The sequence below is a fragment of the Tetrahymena thermophila genome (genome assembly GCF_000189635.1).
Source record: "Tetrahymena thermophila SB210 genomic scaffold scf_8254731, whole genome shotgun sequence".
Lineage (NCBI taxonomy): Eukaryota > Ciliophora > Oligohymenophorea > Hymenostomatida > Tetrahymenidae > Tetrahymena > Tetrahymena thermophila.
The window spans coordinates 150,891-165,620 of NW_002476495.1; the positions used below are offsets into that span (position 1 = coordinate 150,891).

At 20.8% G+C, this 14,730-nt stretch overlaps 5 protein-coding genes across 5 annotated transcripts; 3 read left to right on the forward strand and 2 right to left on the reverse strand. All coding sequences in view use genetic code 6, as the record gives it.

The window, feature by feature from the left end:
* Positions 1 to 1,082: 1,082 nt before the first annotated feature.
* TTHERM_00594100 (ubiquitin family protein) lies at positions 1,083 to 2,744 on the forward strand (the record flags this gene model as incomplete). The annotated part of the gene is made up of 1 exon (XM_001011670.1): positions 1,083 to 2,744. The coding sequence occupies one exon, from the start codon at positions 1,083 to 1,085 to the stop codon at positions 2,742 to 2,744; it is 1,662 nt and encodes a 553-aa protein (XP_001011670.1).
* A 1,325-nt stretch (positions 2,745 to 4,069) lies between these two features.
* TTHERM_00594110 (dienelactone hydrolase family protein) lies at positions 4,070 to 5,018 on the reverse strand (the record flags this gene model as incomplete). Its single annotated transcript, XM_001011671.3, has 4 exons — positions 4,070 to 4,187; positions 4,274 to 4,508; positions 4,592 to 4,703; positions 4,770 to 5,018. 4 exons carry the CDS (start codon positions 5,016 to 5,018, stop codon positions 4,070 to 4,072), a joined length of 714 nt encoding a protein of 237 aa, XP_001011671.1.
* A 3,969-nt stretch (positions 5,019 to 8,987) lies between these two features.
* On the forward strand, positions 8,988 to 9,788 carry TTHERM_000594138 (hypothetical protein; the record flags this gene model as incomplete). The annotated part of the gene is made up of 3 exons (XM_012796422.1): positions 8,988 to 9,245; positions 9,424 to 9,652; positions 9,715 to 9,788. The coding sequence occupies 3 exons, from the start codon at positions 8,988 to 8,990 to the stop codon at positions 9,786 to 9,788; spliced, it is 561 nt and encodes a 186-aa protein (XP_012651876.1).
* Positions 9,789 to 10,094: 306 nt separating this feature from the next.
* On the forward strand, positions 10,095 to 10,335 carry TTHERM_000594139 (hypothetical protein; the record flags this gene model as incomplete). The annotated part of the gene is made up of 2 exons (XM_012796423.1): positions 10,095 to 10,113; positions 10,193 to 10,335. The coding sequence occupies 2 exons, from the start codon at positions 10,095 to 10,097 to the stop codon at positions 10,333 to 10,335; spliced, it is 162 nt and encodes a 53-aa protein (XP_012651877.1).
* A 3,090-nt stretch (positions 10,336 to 13,425) lies between these two features.
* TTHERM_00594140 (hypothetical protein) lies at positions 13,426 to 14,584 on the reverse strand (the record flags this gene model as incomplete). Its single annotated transcript, XM_001011674.3, has 2 exons — positions 13,426 to 14,097; positions 14,327 to 14,584. The coding sequence occupies 2 exons, from the start codon at positions 14,582 to 14,584 to the stop codon at positions 13,426 to 13,428; spliced, it is 930 nt and encodes a 309-aa protein (XP_001011674.1).
* Positions 14,585 to 14,730: the final 146 nt, after the last annotated feature.

The window sequence follows — 14,730 nt, forward strand, 5'->3', positions numbered from 1 at the left end:
ATAAGACACTTTTTTAGTATAAAATAAATATTTTATCTAATAAGTTATCTATCTATCTTTGCTTTTTTTCAGTCACCACGATTATTAATCAAAAATGGATTAACTATATTTAAAAGATAAATAAATAATAATTCAATAATTTATAACAATTTTCTTTTTTGCGCCAATACGAATAAAATTAGAATCAAGAATAACTTTAAAACTTATAAAAGTATTTTTTTTTTTTTCCTAAAAAGCTTTTTTGTGATAACTTTTTTATCTTACAATTATTGTCATCAAATATTAAAATGAACTTAGAGATTAACTAATGTAGTTCAATCTTTTTAAATGGTAATTTTAATTCTATAAAATGATTATTTTTATAAAAAACTAGATTTCATGTGCTATAAAATTTTCTTTAATTTGTTTAACAAATTTGGTCTATTGCTCTAAAATTTAGATGTTATGGAATAGCGGCAAATTTTAATAAATGCTTTTTTTTAGTCAAAATTTAATATATTTTGCTTGCCAGTCCATTCACTATTAATTAAAAATAGAAGAATGACAGAAAAAAAAGCAAAGAAAGAAGTTCTAAAAAAAGATTGAGATCTATCTATCTATCTATCTATACTTCTTTAGTTATATTGAGAATAGAAAGGGAAAGCGAGTATTAATTAATCTGATTAACTAATAAAAAATAAATAATAATATTTGCATTTAATTAGAAAGAAAGTGATTATCAAAATATTTGAGGATTAGCTAGGAAAAGCAAGGAGAAAAATAAATAAACAAGCAAATAAAGAAATATATTAGATTTATCCACCTATAAGCTTTTCTAAGACTTCCTATACAAACGTGCACTCTAGCAATAATTATTAATCTTTTATTTATTCAATCAGTGCTTTCTTTTAATCAATAGATAATTTAGAATATTTGGAGTTTAAAGAAAATTTGAAATTAACATAAAGTATATATATATCATCAGCATAGTCATCGTCTGAAAGTTGTTTTATTCACTTGTAGGACAACAAACTCTATTACAGAACTAGCTGAAATAAAAATTTCATAAATTTGTTACTAAAACTAGTATTTTTTAAGAAGAAATGAACGAGGCTGAAGAAGATGAAAGATGTGCTAAACACAAGATATTTTTAAATGCTGTTTGTCTAACTTGTAACAATATGAAATGTTGTTATAAGTGCTTCAATGTTAACAACTCTCATTTTAACCACAACTCCTTGTTTTTAAGTGAGTGTGACTAATATTATTCCGATGATATGTAGATTATTTAAGAATAACCATCCAGCTAATTTGATGATTAGAATTAGTTAAAAGAAAAGAAAAAGGTGTTTAGCAAGTAGTTAATCAATAAGGCAAACTAAGATAGTTCATCAAATCTTACAAATCAAATTAAGACATACAGAATGCAAATTGACGATTTATGCAAGCAAATCACTGAATAAGTTTGGAACTATAGACAAAAATTCATTTAGTATATGGACTCAAAGCTAAAAGAGTATAATGCATTTATACAAGTGGAATAGGGATCACAAATAACTTCTGAAATGATTATTATGAGAAATGAGTTAGAGAATTTCATCAATAGCTTGAAAAATCAGATTAAGAGTATTGATACTTAGAATTAGCAAAAATAAAACGAAGTATAGCCACTACCATGCAGTTGCAGCTAAGCAATTTCAATAATAAACAATAACTACTCTCAAAATAATGCATTCACTCATTTTAACAATGGAAATTACTTCACCAACGATGAAGATTTACCACTATTTTCTAATTCTTCTCCATCTTGCTATTCTATTTCATATTCTTGCTCATCATCAAGCGCATCTTCTCCATCTCCATCTTCTTATTCATCATCTTCTCCCTATTACTATAACTCCTACCAAACTCAAAAAATAATTTAGAACCAGTATCATCCAAACACAATATTTAGCTAAAAGCATCATTAAAGAAACAATGAATAAATGTTATCATAGTAGTTTACAGAAAAAAATGCTATGAATAATCTCTGCAATCAAATGCATTTTAATATCTACGAAATGCAATACCACCAACATCTGTCTACCTGCCCTAACTACTAACTGCAAAAGCAAATTAGTGAAAATCAAATGCAAATCTATTCTTAGGCTATATAATAAAAATCTATTTAGAACTAGATAGAACCCAAGTAACTAAGTTAAATATTTATTATTCTGACTAATGGGAAAAGCTTACCATTATAATTCAATATTTCCTCTTCTGTCCTATAAATAAAAATCCTTATTTTTGAAAAAACCGGAGTTCCACCTCTAGAACAAAAGCTCTTTTACTACACAAAGGAACTTCATAATTATACAGCTATGAAGGAATATTAGATTCCTCGAGACTGCTCAATTAAGTTATATATAAGATCTTTTTATCAATAGCTATAGAGTATTTCTAAAAATCAATCAACTTAAAATACAAAATCTTACGATGACAGTTTCGATTCCTCAAATTAATAATTTTCTTTATAATTTAACAAGCAGTTTAAAAATAATTAAAACTAAATTGAAAGTTAATTTAATTTGATATAATCACATTGTGACGACTTTGATTTTGATAATACGTCTATGATCCCTGATTCCCAATGCTTAAATAGTACCAAAAAGATGTCTTTCCAAAACAATCAATAACAAAACTCTTATTTAGATAAAAATTAAACAATGAATAGCTTTTTTTATGAAAATAATTCAAATCAATAAAACATTTTTATTTACTCTTGATGATAGAAACAGAAAATTTAAAGGAATTATCATAAAATTAATATTTTAGGGCCTACTTGCAAACAAAACCACCCACGCACACATTAGATAGCTAAAGAACTAAAACCCTCAAAAATAAATAATTTTAATAACAATTTTATAATTAATTGCTCAATATTTGAAAAAATAAATTAGGTGAATTGTTTTTCAAACTTTTATATATTCTAAGATTAAAAAGATAATCTTTAAAATCCAAAACTAAGCAAATAAGTTAGCTGAAAATATATTTAAGTAATTATGAACTTAATTTGCTAGATAGATTACAGATTAAATTAGAAATAAACATACCTATTTATAACTAGAGTTAATAAATACCAAAAATTAAGCAAATTAATTTAAAAAAGAAGAGTTTTTAAAAATATTCTCAAACAAAAAACAAATAAACTATGTAAATATAATTAAATAAATTGGTTCACATATTTCAATTCAATTATTACACATATATCCATCCATCCATCAATACATTCATCAATATTCTTATTAATTATCATTTTTTCTAATATATGATACATATATTTCTAATTTATATTAACAATTTTATTCATATTAAACTAACTCTTATTTATTTTTAAAGATCTTTAATAATTTAATTTTTTTAAATTTATGTTTATAGTTTTGTTCTTTAAAGATATTTTTTTATATTGAATACATTGATTTATTGTTATAAAAGTATTTTAAATCCTTTTATTTGTTTGATTAAATACTATTTTAAAGAATAAATAATAATATCAATCACAATCTAATCCTTTTTGCATATTATTTCATTATTTTAGTATTAATTTTTGAGTATTTCTCTCTTTTAGAATTTAAATAAATTTATTATTTATATGTTTACTATTTCTATTTTATCATTAAATTTATTATTTAAGGCATTTTTGCTGTTTTTATTTTTAATTTTATTTGCTGCTTTAACATTTAATAGTAATTATTATTCCAAAACTTTTTATTTAATAGCATAAAATCTTTTTAATTAACATTGTTGTTTTATATATAAGTATTTATACTGTTTTAATATCGATTATTTTATTTAAATTTTAGAGTGTTATTTACACATATTTTTTTGTGTTTAAAAATATTAAATATTTATTAATGAAAAATTTTAACTTTTAAAGATGTAATTTCATTTTTAAGATAAATTAAGATGATATGAAAATTATTTGAAAAACTATTTTTTATATTTTGATTAAAGATAATAAAATTATTAATCTATCTATTAAGTATTAACAAATGCTTGAGAAATATAAAAAACCTAATTTAAAAATAATCAAATTCTAATTAACAATCTTTCATTTTAATAATTGCTAAAAGAATTCAACAGTTTCTTTGAATGCAGCTGCTGCAGCTTATGGTTAATATGTTTTAGATTCTTTTCTCATAAAGGCATGTCCTGCTTAGGGGTATGTTCTTTTTTTAATTTATTAAAAGAATTATATTTGTGTTAACTAAAAGAGATAGATAGATATCTTGAAGATTTAAATAAATTTTATTACCTTAATCTAAAGTCTACTGAGGCTTCATGTGCTTTTAACTTTAAAGCTTTGGCACTTTCAACATCTGAGAATCCAACCATACTATCATCTTCACCAAAGTGAGCGAGAACAGGAACTCTAATGTTAGTAACAGGGAATGTTTATTGATCGCAAATACCATAAAAAGGGCTTCCACAAGAAAAACCCTCAATTGCAGAGAGACTTGCTAATGTCAATGCTCCGCCCATACAAAAACCTATAATTATTTTTTAAATTTAAAATGAATTGAAATAAAATATAAAATGAATAGTGTCATAGCATCTAAAATGTAATTAGTACCTGTGATTCCGACAGAAGTGCAACCCTGTAATTTTATAAGATACTATAAAGCGTGTGCAATATCTTCTATTGCTCCTTTCCAATCTAAACCAGTTAACAAATGTCCTGCTTCCTTTTTTTTAAATAAAATTCAATAGCTAAAATTCTTATAAATCAGAATATTTATTCAATGATTTACTTCATGGCTTTTAGCTACTTTTCCTCTATAAAGATCGGGAACTAAAACTTTGAATCCTTAATGAGCAAATTCATCTGCTAATAAACAAATAGATTCATTCATACCCCACCACTCCTAAAGTACTATAAGTCCTTTCTTAGAAATCTAATTATGAGGAGATAAATAGCCTGGGCAATAACCTCTTGTTTAGGTGTTAAAAATCACATTGCTTGGCTTGCTAGTTGTTACTTTTTTATTGATGTCGTCCATTTAAATGAAATAATTAATATCTAGCTATATACCTACTTGTGTATCAAAACGATAAAAACTTTATTGAATTTAGTTGTTTCAAATTAATTATTATAATAAAAAAAATCTTTGAGATAATATCTAATAAATATATTATTGTTAACAAAACACTGCATTTTTAATCACATAAATTAATTAAATACTAATTGAATTTTTATGTTTGTTTAATCAGAATTGTAAATTTAATGTTTTTAATAGAAATCAAATTATTTAAAATAATAAATATTTCAAGTATTTTTAACAATAGAAAAATTTCATCAAAATAATAAGTCAGATAAATAAATACCAGTCAATCAATCAAAAAAATATATCAAATATATAATTTTATTGTTAAATTGGTAAGATAAATAACTTATTTTTTTAATTATTCATTGATATCTCTACACTTAAGGCCTTTTATATAAAATGAAATTATTTTCAAAAATGTAATATAATTTATTAAAAAACAATAAGAACATTTTTTAAAAGTTTTTTAAAAAATAATATTAATATGTTCATTAAAAAAATATAATTTTTGAAGTAAGCAGTGATGACAAAGAAATAAATTTTATAGTATTTTATTTTTTTAAAATTTGATTTGATATTTAAGTCTTATTGATTATAAAATAATTTTGTTTTTTTTATAGAAAATTAAATTTAAGATATTCATAATATAAGACAAGCGTAATTAAATAAACCATAGTCTATTATTTTTAATTTATACTTTAAATTTAATTATTAACTTAATAAAAAACAAAATTCTTCTTTATATTATACTTATCTATAGGTAGATCAGTATATAAATTAAATCTAGATAAAAAGATTGCTTTGTAATGTGAAAAAATAAATATTATACTTATAAGCATTAAGGGAAAAATGAATCTTTTGTTTATTATTTATACTTTAAAGACATTTTTTCCATCTTAATATTTTATTTAAATCACTTTTTAAATGTTGCTAAAAATTAATTTAGGTATATTTCTCAAGATAAATAATAAATAATCTCAAATTCATTTTTTTACTTTAAAGAAAGAAATATAATATTCCTTGATGCTTAAACTATTGATAAACTTCTAAATATTCATAATTATAAAAATAATTTATTAATAAAATAAAAATAAGAAAATTATTATTCTTAAAAATTTAATTATTAATTGATTATATTATTTATTATCTATTTTTTATATTTTTACTAATTAAATAAATATCTCAAAAATTAATTATCAGATGGATCAAATTTATTTTAATATAAACGAACTTTTAGTATTCTTTGCTTTTTCTTGAGTTTTTCTTTCAATATAAAAATAATTTTTTTTGAATTAGGTTAATGATAGATTACATATTTTCGTAAGTTATAAACTAGTTGTAATTTTTATATAGTCACTCGAGTAACTTACATTAATTAAAAACAAATTAAATTCAATTCAACGCTTGAATGTTAACTTGGTGATCAGATTATGATTTTAATTCTTGAACATCCATAAATCCAAAAAAATAAGTTTACACCAAAAATTTTAAAAATAGATAGATATATACTGCGTTTTAAACGTAAACAAAATTATTATAAATTAACTGTTTGAAAAACAAAAAATTACATGATTAATTAAAAGATTTACAGTTAAATTAAATTAATTACATTTCTAAATTTCAATAAATATTTGCATTTTTTAATTGAATCATGATTTTTTAATTATTTTTAATATAATATGGCTAAGTATTATAAAAATTCAAAGCTATGTTGATATATATGGTTGATGATTATTCTAAGCTTATTTAATTCAATTTTTATGACACTTTCATAGACTATCTTATTTCATCTGATGGATATTAATGTGTAAAATGAAATTTTATCAATACCTATTTATGTAATTTAAGTAAAAGAGATTCAAGTATTATATTAATAAATCTACGAATTTATTTCTGTTTATATTTCTTTTTATATGCTTCAAGCAATTTATTACCAATAAAATAAAAAATCGATCTACTACCACCAAAACACGTAAAATATTAAAATACAATCAATATTAGGTTAATAAAAGCTTATTAATGGTTTTAAATGTATTTATTTAAAAAAATTTTTTATTAATAATTTTACTCAAAGATACGAAAACAAAAGGCGCTAAATTAGAGTTTCTTATAATGTTAATTTAATTTAATCTATTCTAACTTTAAATAAAATTTTAAATTGTAAAAAAAGCAGATTACTCTTTTTAAATTCTAAAAATAGTTTACAAAACTTGATGAATTAACTTTTACCTAGGGTAATCAAGTCAAATAAGTTATTTTATTATCAATAAAGCAAGCAATAGGAAATAAATCATTAAAATCTGTAATTGAAATAACTATAATTCGAATCTATATCAAAATATGTAATAAAAAAAAAAATCAGAATCTATGTAACACAATATTGAATGCTTGTATCAAAAAATTTAAAAATGACAAAATGATCAAAAAAATTGTGAAATTTTTATCATAAAATATCAAAATCTCAATTTAATTAAAATAGTTCTGAATTTGAAGTCATAAAAGTGTAGAAAAGTTTTAATAAATATCAATAATTTATCATAATTTGTAAGTTGGCAAAATGAATTTGCTATTAATATATAATCCAAATATGTTCCCAATATATTTTTTATAAAGTAAATCTATGACTTCTCAATTTCAATCTTTAATAATTCTTAATAATAACAAGACACTTATCTTTCTTTAAACAGATTTTGTGGAAATAAATCTTTAAATAAAGATTTATATTATAAAAAAACTATAAATAGAAAATTTAAAGAGAAATTTTCTTTATTTATTTATTCTAAATTAAAGAGACGTAACAGAAAATAAAAATCAAACACATTAATTAAGTATCTCTTTTTATTTTTTTTTGTAAAATGGTTATTTTTTATTAAATGTGTGAATTTCTGTTTTATTTATTTGAAAAACATACATTTAATATTGCTTATTCTATTAAAGCTTACAAATTAATTGCTATTGGATTTAAGAAGTATACATAAAAAAATCTATTTAAAATTAAAGCAAAATATTAACAATAGATGAATTAGGTAATAATTATTTAGATTTTGGCTGTGCTAATACTAAAAAGAAATGTTTATAATTTAATTATAAATATTATTAATGAAAGGGATGTAAAAAATATTTTAAATGAAAGATTAATTGTTAAAAAAATTAAAATTGATATTAATTGTGTAACAATTTAAGAATTAGTTTTTTAAAAAAGCTAATTTAGTAAATTAAAGATTATAATAAAATTTACTCTATATTATTATATAAATTAATTTTTATTGAGCCACTTTTCGAAATTAAGAAAATAAATATAGAAGAAGTTAAGATAAATAGATAGATGTTATTCAGTTGATTATTTTTTTGAAGAATGTAATAATTTCATTTACATAAATGTAAATATATAAATATTGATTATTATATAAAGATAGAATATTTACAATTGTTAAAATGTATTTATATTAAGGTAAATTTTTATTACCAATCTTTTTAATTGATCGAGTTATTATTTATATAGATAGATATTCCTTTAGAGTTATTATAGTAATATGTGATAGTATAAATAAAGTTGGTTTTTGCTTTGTTTGATTTTTAATTAATTTTTTCAATTTATAAACAGTTTTTAAATAATTAATACAGATCGATGTAATTCTTTTATTTTCCTCAGTTTTAAACAATGAAGCTATAGAACTCATGCTTTGAGAGGTTTTCAATAAAGTTTCTCTCAGAAATTGGTTTCACCATTAAAATATCTGCTGAGCTTGTTTTATATTTTTATTGTGAAATAGCAGTGTTATTATTAAGGTAGAGCATAACAGGAATAGTAGGGATTAAAGTGAAAGCTTCGAGCTATTTAATTGCTTAGCTGATTTCTAATCCATTGAATTTTTCGGATCTCTCGCTGTCACCGTTGATTAAAATAATGTTTGGCTTAACTTTATGGATCATGTTGATAGCATGAGATTGCTCTTCGGAGCTATAAACTCTTGTACTGGGTTCAAGCATTCCTTTGAATTAATTTATGTTACTTCTATCGTTGTCTATGATAAGAATGGTTTATCCATTTAATTTCTTGATAATTTCTTTGTATTCAAAGCTCATTTCAATTTACGAAGTTCAATATTGAGTTGGTAGTTATTCAGAAGAAGGAGATTTAAATTTTTGTTTGGAGTCTTTTTATTTCAAGAAAGAAAAGCAGTAAAGATTTTGATTGATAATTGAGTTTATTTTCAATTTGTGTATTTTGTTTCTTTGTTTGTTTGTTAAGTTTTGTTAATGAGTTTTTTTTAATATCGATGGTTTTTATTTTTTAAATATGTTTTTAAATGTTTGATTGATTAATTAATTAATTATAATTTTACTTGAAATGTTTCAGGAGATTTTGAAAGTAATTCCAGATGATCTGTCTATCTATCTATCTTGCTAACTAAAGATACCGATCACAATCAATTATCTGTAATTAAAAACTTCTCATTAATTAATTTAATTAAGTCTTATAAAAGCTTTTCCTTTTTTTTTCTATTTTCATTTACTCGTTCATTAGGATATATTTTTTCTCAAAAGTGCTGAAATGATCTTTTTGAAAATAATAATTCTAAATTAAGGTATCTTTGCTAATCATATTTTACTTACTTATGGTACATTGATATAAAACTTAAAATATTAGTAAAACTGGAATAAAAGTAATAAAAAATGAGTTAACAATCCAATTAATTCTTACAAATTTACAGCTACAGTTGAGGCAGCTAGCTAAGATTTCGCTCTGAAGTTAGAGCAAGCTACCAGTATAGATAGCAGTTTAGGTTTAATAACTAATAAGTAAAAAAAAAAGCTTTCTCTATTCAAAATTTCCCTAGCAATTTCTCTTTTGATTACTTAAAATTTGACAATTCTATGTATGTAATTTTTTTTACTTTAAAGTTTACATAAAACTCATTTTAATTTATTAGCAATCACAAACTAAATCCTTCATCTTACCTTTACTGAAATGAATGATGTTAATTTATTGTATTTCATAGCTTTAATTTAATAGTAAAAACTTGTAAAATGCCAAAAAGTGTTTAGAGTGAGCTGTTTAATTTATAATATTCATTAAAATAAATGTTATTTGAATATTTTTTTATATTTACTAACAATTATTTTAGATGAGTCTAACATATTGATGATATCAGGTTATTAAACAAGCACACATAATTTAACAATTAAAGAATGCATCATAAAATAATAAAGTATAAATAACCTATTGATTAATTAAATAATAACAAAATTATTGTTATATATTGCATGAAAGGATAAATGGATTTTAAAATATTATTATTAGAGAATATAAAATATTATATTTATTGATTCATTATGAATCTTAATTGTTACATTATAAACTAAATTTATTATTTACATTCAAATTTTTATTTTAAATTATTAGCAAAAATATAAAAATAGAATTTATAATTTCTAATATATGCTAAAAATGATATATAAAAGAATTTTATGAATATATTTATTGTAAATATAATAATGTAAATTTCCGTATTGATAGATTGATATTAATTTTCATAGAATAGTAAATATTAGTGCTTAAGAAGTAAGCTGATGCGTTTTAAATAAATATGAAAATCAAATGATTTAAAAAGAAATAGCAATCATAATATTAAATAAAATTATAAAAATAGATTTTTAAGAAGTAATAAAAGAATAAATGTACAATTCTTCACATTTTAGAGTAATTTTATGTTATAATAAATTGAATTTATTTATTTATTTGTTATTTGCACAAAGACTCATTCATAAAGATCATGTATGAATTGTACTGGATTTAAATTATTATTATTATCTTAATAATCAATAATTAATTTGACTATATTTAGTTGATTTATTAGTTCAGTACTTTTTATTAATTTAAGCATTTCAAATATTTCTCTGTCTGATCAAATATTTTCAGAATATCAATGAGAGTCTTATATTTAGAATCAAAAGAGATACTTTTAATGGATTTATTTTTAAAAATAGATATAATTATTAGTAAATTGTGTATTTAAACATACATTTGTAACCTAATAATAATTTTACTTGTATTGCCACAATAAATTTAAATTTTTATAATAGTAGAACGAATTAGTATATCTAGTGAATCTAAACACGAATTAGAGTGAATAAAGAAAGATAGATAGATTGTTAATAGTTATAAACTAATTAGATGCTTTTTTGGTAGAACAAACAAACAAACAAATTAACAAATGAGTTACTGTATTCATACCATTTACTCTTAATTTATTTCGTTTCTAATAGTATTTGCTAATTCTAATTCTAAATTATATAAAAACGTTGATTGAAAAACAGAAATTTAAGATTCAGTAATAAATAATTTCATTTTATCTCAAAAAGTTTTCCTTCCTGAAATATATTTTCTGCTGCCATAAAACTTACAAAAAATTTAAACAGTAAATTTAGCTGATATTTTTTTAATTTTAGTCCATATTAAAAACTAAACGAAACAATGGCTATTAGATTTATCAAATATTTCAATGGCCAGAGTTTATAAAGGACATTCAAATTAAATCGTTTTCAAAAATTAGAGCAAATAGAAAAACTTTTTCTAAATTCTTTTTAATTAGTTTACACCTTTTTTTATTAAAATATTGACGTTTATAATTGTAAAGCTAAATATTTTCATAAAAAAAAAATTTTTAAGATATTTTGACAGATCAGGAATAAGGCTTATTAATAAATATTTAGATATACTTTCATTTAAATTAAAGAACATGTTTGTTATCCTTCATATTTAATTGGAAATCTAATAACTTTCCTTTAAAGCACTTGAATGTTATTTAATTAAAATGTTAATGAAATTGCATTCTCCAACAAATGCGTAAAGATCCTTATGACTATTATAAAATATAAATTTATGGTTATAAAAACATCAATGGATATTAGTAAAATATTATTTGCTTACAAAAGTGCTTTTGCTTACAGAGAAATTATAACTTCAGTAAAGAAGGTAAATAGGATTTTTACCAAAAAAATAGAAGTAGAAAGAAGTATTTATTGAATTGATATCTATCTATTAATAGACAAATAGAATCATTAGAAATTTAATGAAATAGACTAAATAAACAATAAATAAATTAATGCTGTTAAATAAACTCTTTTTGCATGTTACTTTTAACTATTTTTGTCTTTATTCTTCTATTTTAATGATTTCCCTAAATCGATTAATAAAAAATTAATTTTTAAAGCGCTGCTTTTTCCTTCACTAAAACTAGTAACACATTACTTATTTCAAACAAAATCTTTACTTTCATAAAATTATTTTTCAATCATTTTAAAAGTTATTTAAAAATTGAATAAAAATACATAAACATACTCGATAATAGTGCTAAATAGGAAAATACATTTTTAATTTTAAGTGTTAGCAAGAAAACTTGAAAAATTAAAAATTAAGTAGAAATATGCTATTCAAATGATTAAAAAAATATCATTTATATTTACTGTAAATTATTTAAATCAATACTATATTTAATCAATGAGACACTTTCTAGGTTCCCTTTTGTGGAGAGTAAAATTTGGAAATAAGTTATTGTTGGACCCTCCTTATACAAGAGTACCTACGGTATATTATTTATTAATATTTAGATATTTTTTTATTCGCTTTTTATTTATGCTTGCTTTCTTGAAATTAAAAAAAATGAAAACATAAATTAATGAATTAAATAATATTTTATTAAAGTAAAAATGAAGCATTCATAAATTAATAACTAACTTATTTAATTATATCTAGCTAGTTATTGAAATTAAACTATGGAAAAAAATTTTAGTAATATTTGATAGTATGTATTGAATATTTATTTATAAATCAATAGATAAAATTATGCAATGAATGTTTTTTGAAAAAAAAATGTTATCTTTTAAATATTTTAATTAACTTATTAGTAAAAGTAGATTGATTTTAATTGAAAATACAATTATTACTTTTAATTATAGATAATAAAATAGTAATTTTAAAAAATTTATTGACTTAAATTCATTCTAAAACTTATTTTTTATTTATTATTAATTGTATTAGCATTAAAAAATGATTACAAAGAAAAACCAAGTAACTAAAATTTCTTAATAATTAGATATTATATGCCTTTAATGAATTAGATTTAGTATTTAATCACATAAAATTATATGGAATTTTGAAATTTTTTTGTAAAATAAACAAGCTTCTCCATTTATAAGATTAATATGAATATATTTTATCTTATTTTTGAAATTGAAGTAATACTGGAAAGAAATAATAGTAAAAACAAAACTGATCCTTAATTAATATATTAAATGCATACACATAAATAAATAATTGATAAATAAAAGTTATATTGTTTTTTTTTGTATTTTTTTCTCATTATTTAAAAATCAAATATCCACCTAGTATGGCTGGGTGTTAATATCTGTTCAAACCAGACCAGCAAATTATCTAATTAACAGACTCATAAAACAGATTTATTTTCTTCTAAATTAACTGAGTATCCTTTTTTTCTACAATTTCATGGAAATATTCATACAGCTCCACCATTTCAGCTTCTATTTCATAAACTATTAAAAGTTGATATTTTTATTGAAAGAAATAAGAAAGGAGCTCGTTTTAGATTTGTTTGGTCAATTTATTGGCAAAATAACAATTTACAAAGCATTAAACAGTTTCCAAAATGTATTGCTGCTATTATTATTTTTCACTCTTTTAACTCTAATACTCAAAACGTTTATTTTACGCTTAAATGACTTCACTAAAGCTAATCTATATAAATTCTTTTTAATAGTTCCTCCTAAGCTTAATTCTAATAGTAGAATATTAACTCTTTTTCAATTTTAACATGTATCCATCAATAATTTCTTAGTCTTCTATCTATATTTCTTCTTTTCTTGAAACATTAATAACAGCATCTTAGCAAGTTACCTTTAAAGTGTTTTCTTAACTGTTTTGTTCTTTAGTTTCTAGAATAAATATATTTTCACTAAAATCATATGTCAATCTATAATTGTCATCAAAGCTAAAACTGATTAAAAACTATGTCTTTATTAATAGATAAATATAAAATATTTTTATTAATTAATGTAAAAATACTTTTATTAATTGATTAAATAATTAATAAACTTTTGTGCTAATTAATGCCTATACTTAAATTGAAAAATATATCTTGTCTTATAGTTTTTTAAATTAGAGTAGATGGAAACACTTAGGTTTAAGTTTATGATAAATTAATTATATTTGATTTAAAGATATATTTAAATAAAAATAGTACATTTTTTTTGTTTTTTTAAGAAAAACCATTATTATTTTCAGCAATTGAATTTTATATTTATTTCTCAGAATTATAAAATTAATCTTTCATTATTGAGCTATTTTGATAGTTATAAAAGCTTTTAATCTTAGCTTCTATTTCAAGACTTCTATCATGTTTGAGATTCTTCACGATACCTTTCCCTATGAATTTAGTTACCTTATTAGAGGTAAGTTAAGGTAATGAGAGTTTTTCGTTTTGTACTTCTGAATATTTCATAATTAAATCAGGAAAGTATTTTTCTTTTTTTAGCTAAAATATATCTTACTCTTTTTTTTAATTAATAATAATTATATTTTTTTAAACTCAATTAATTACAAATTTTAAAGTAATTTTCAGCTTAATATTTGGACAAGCTATATAAA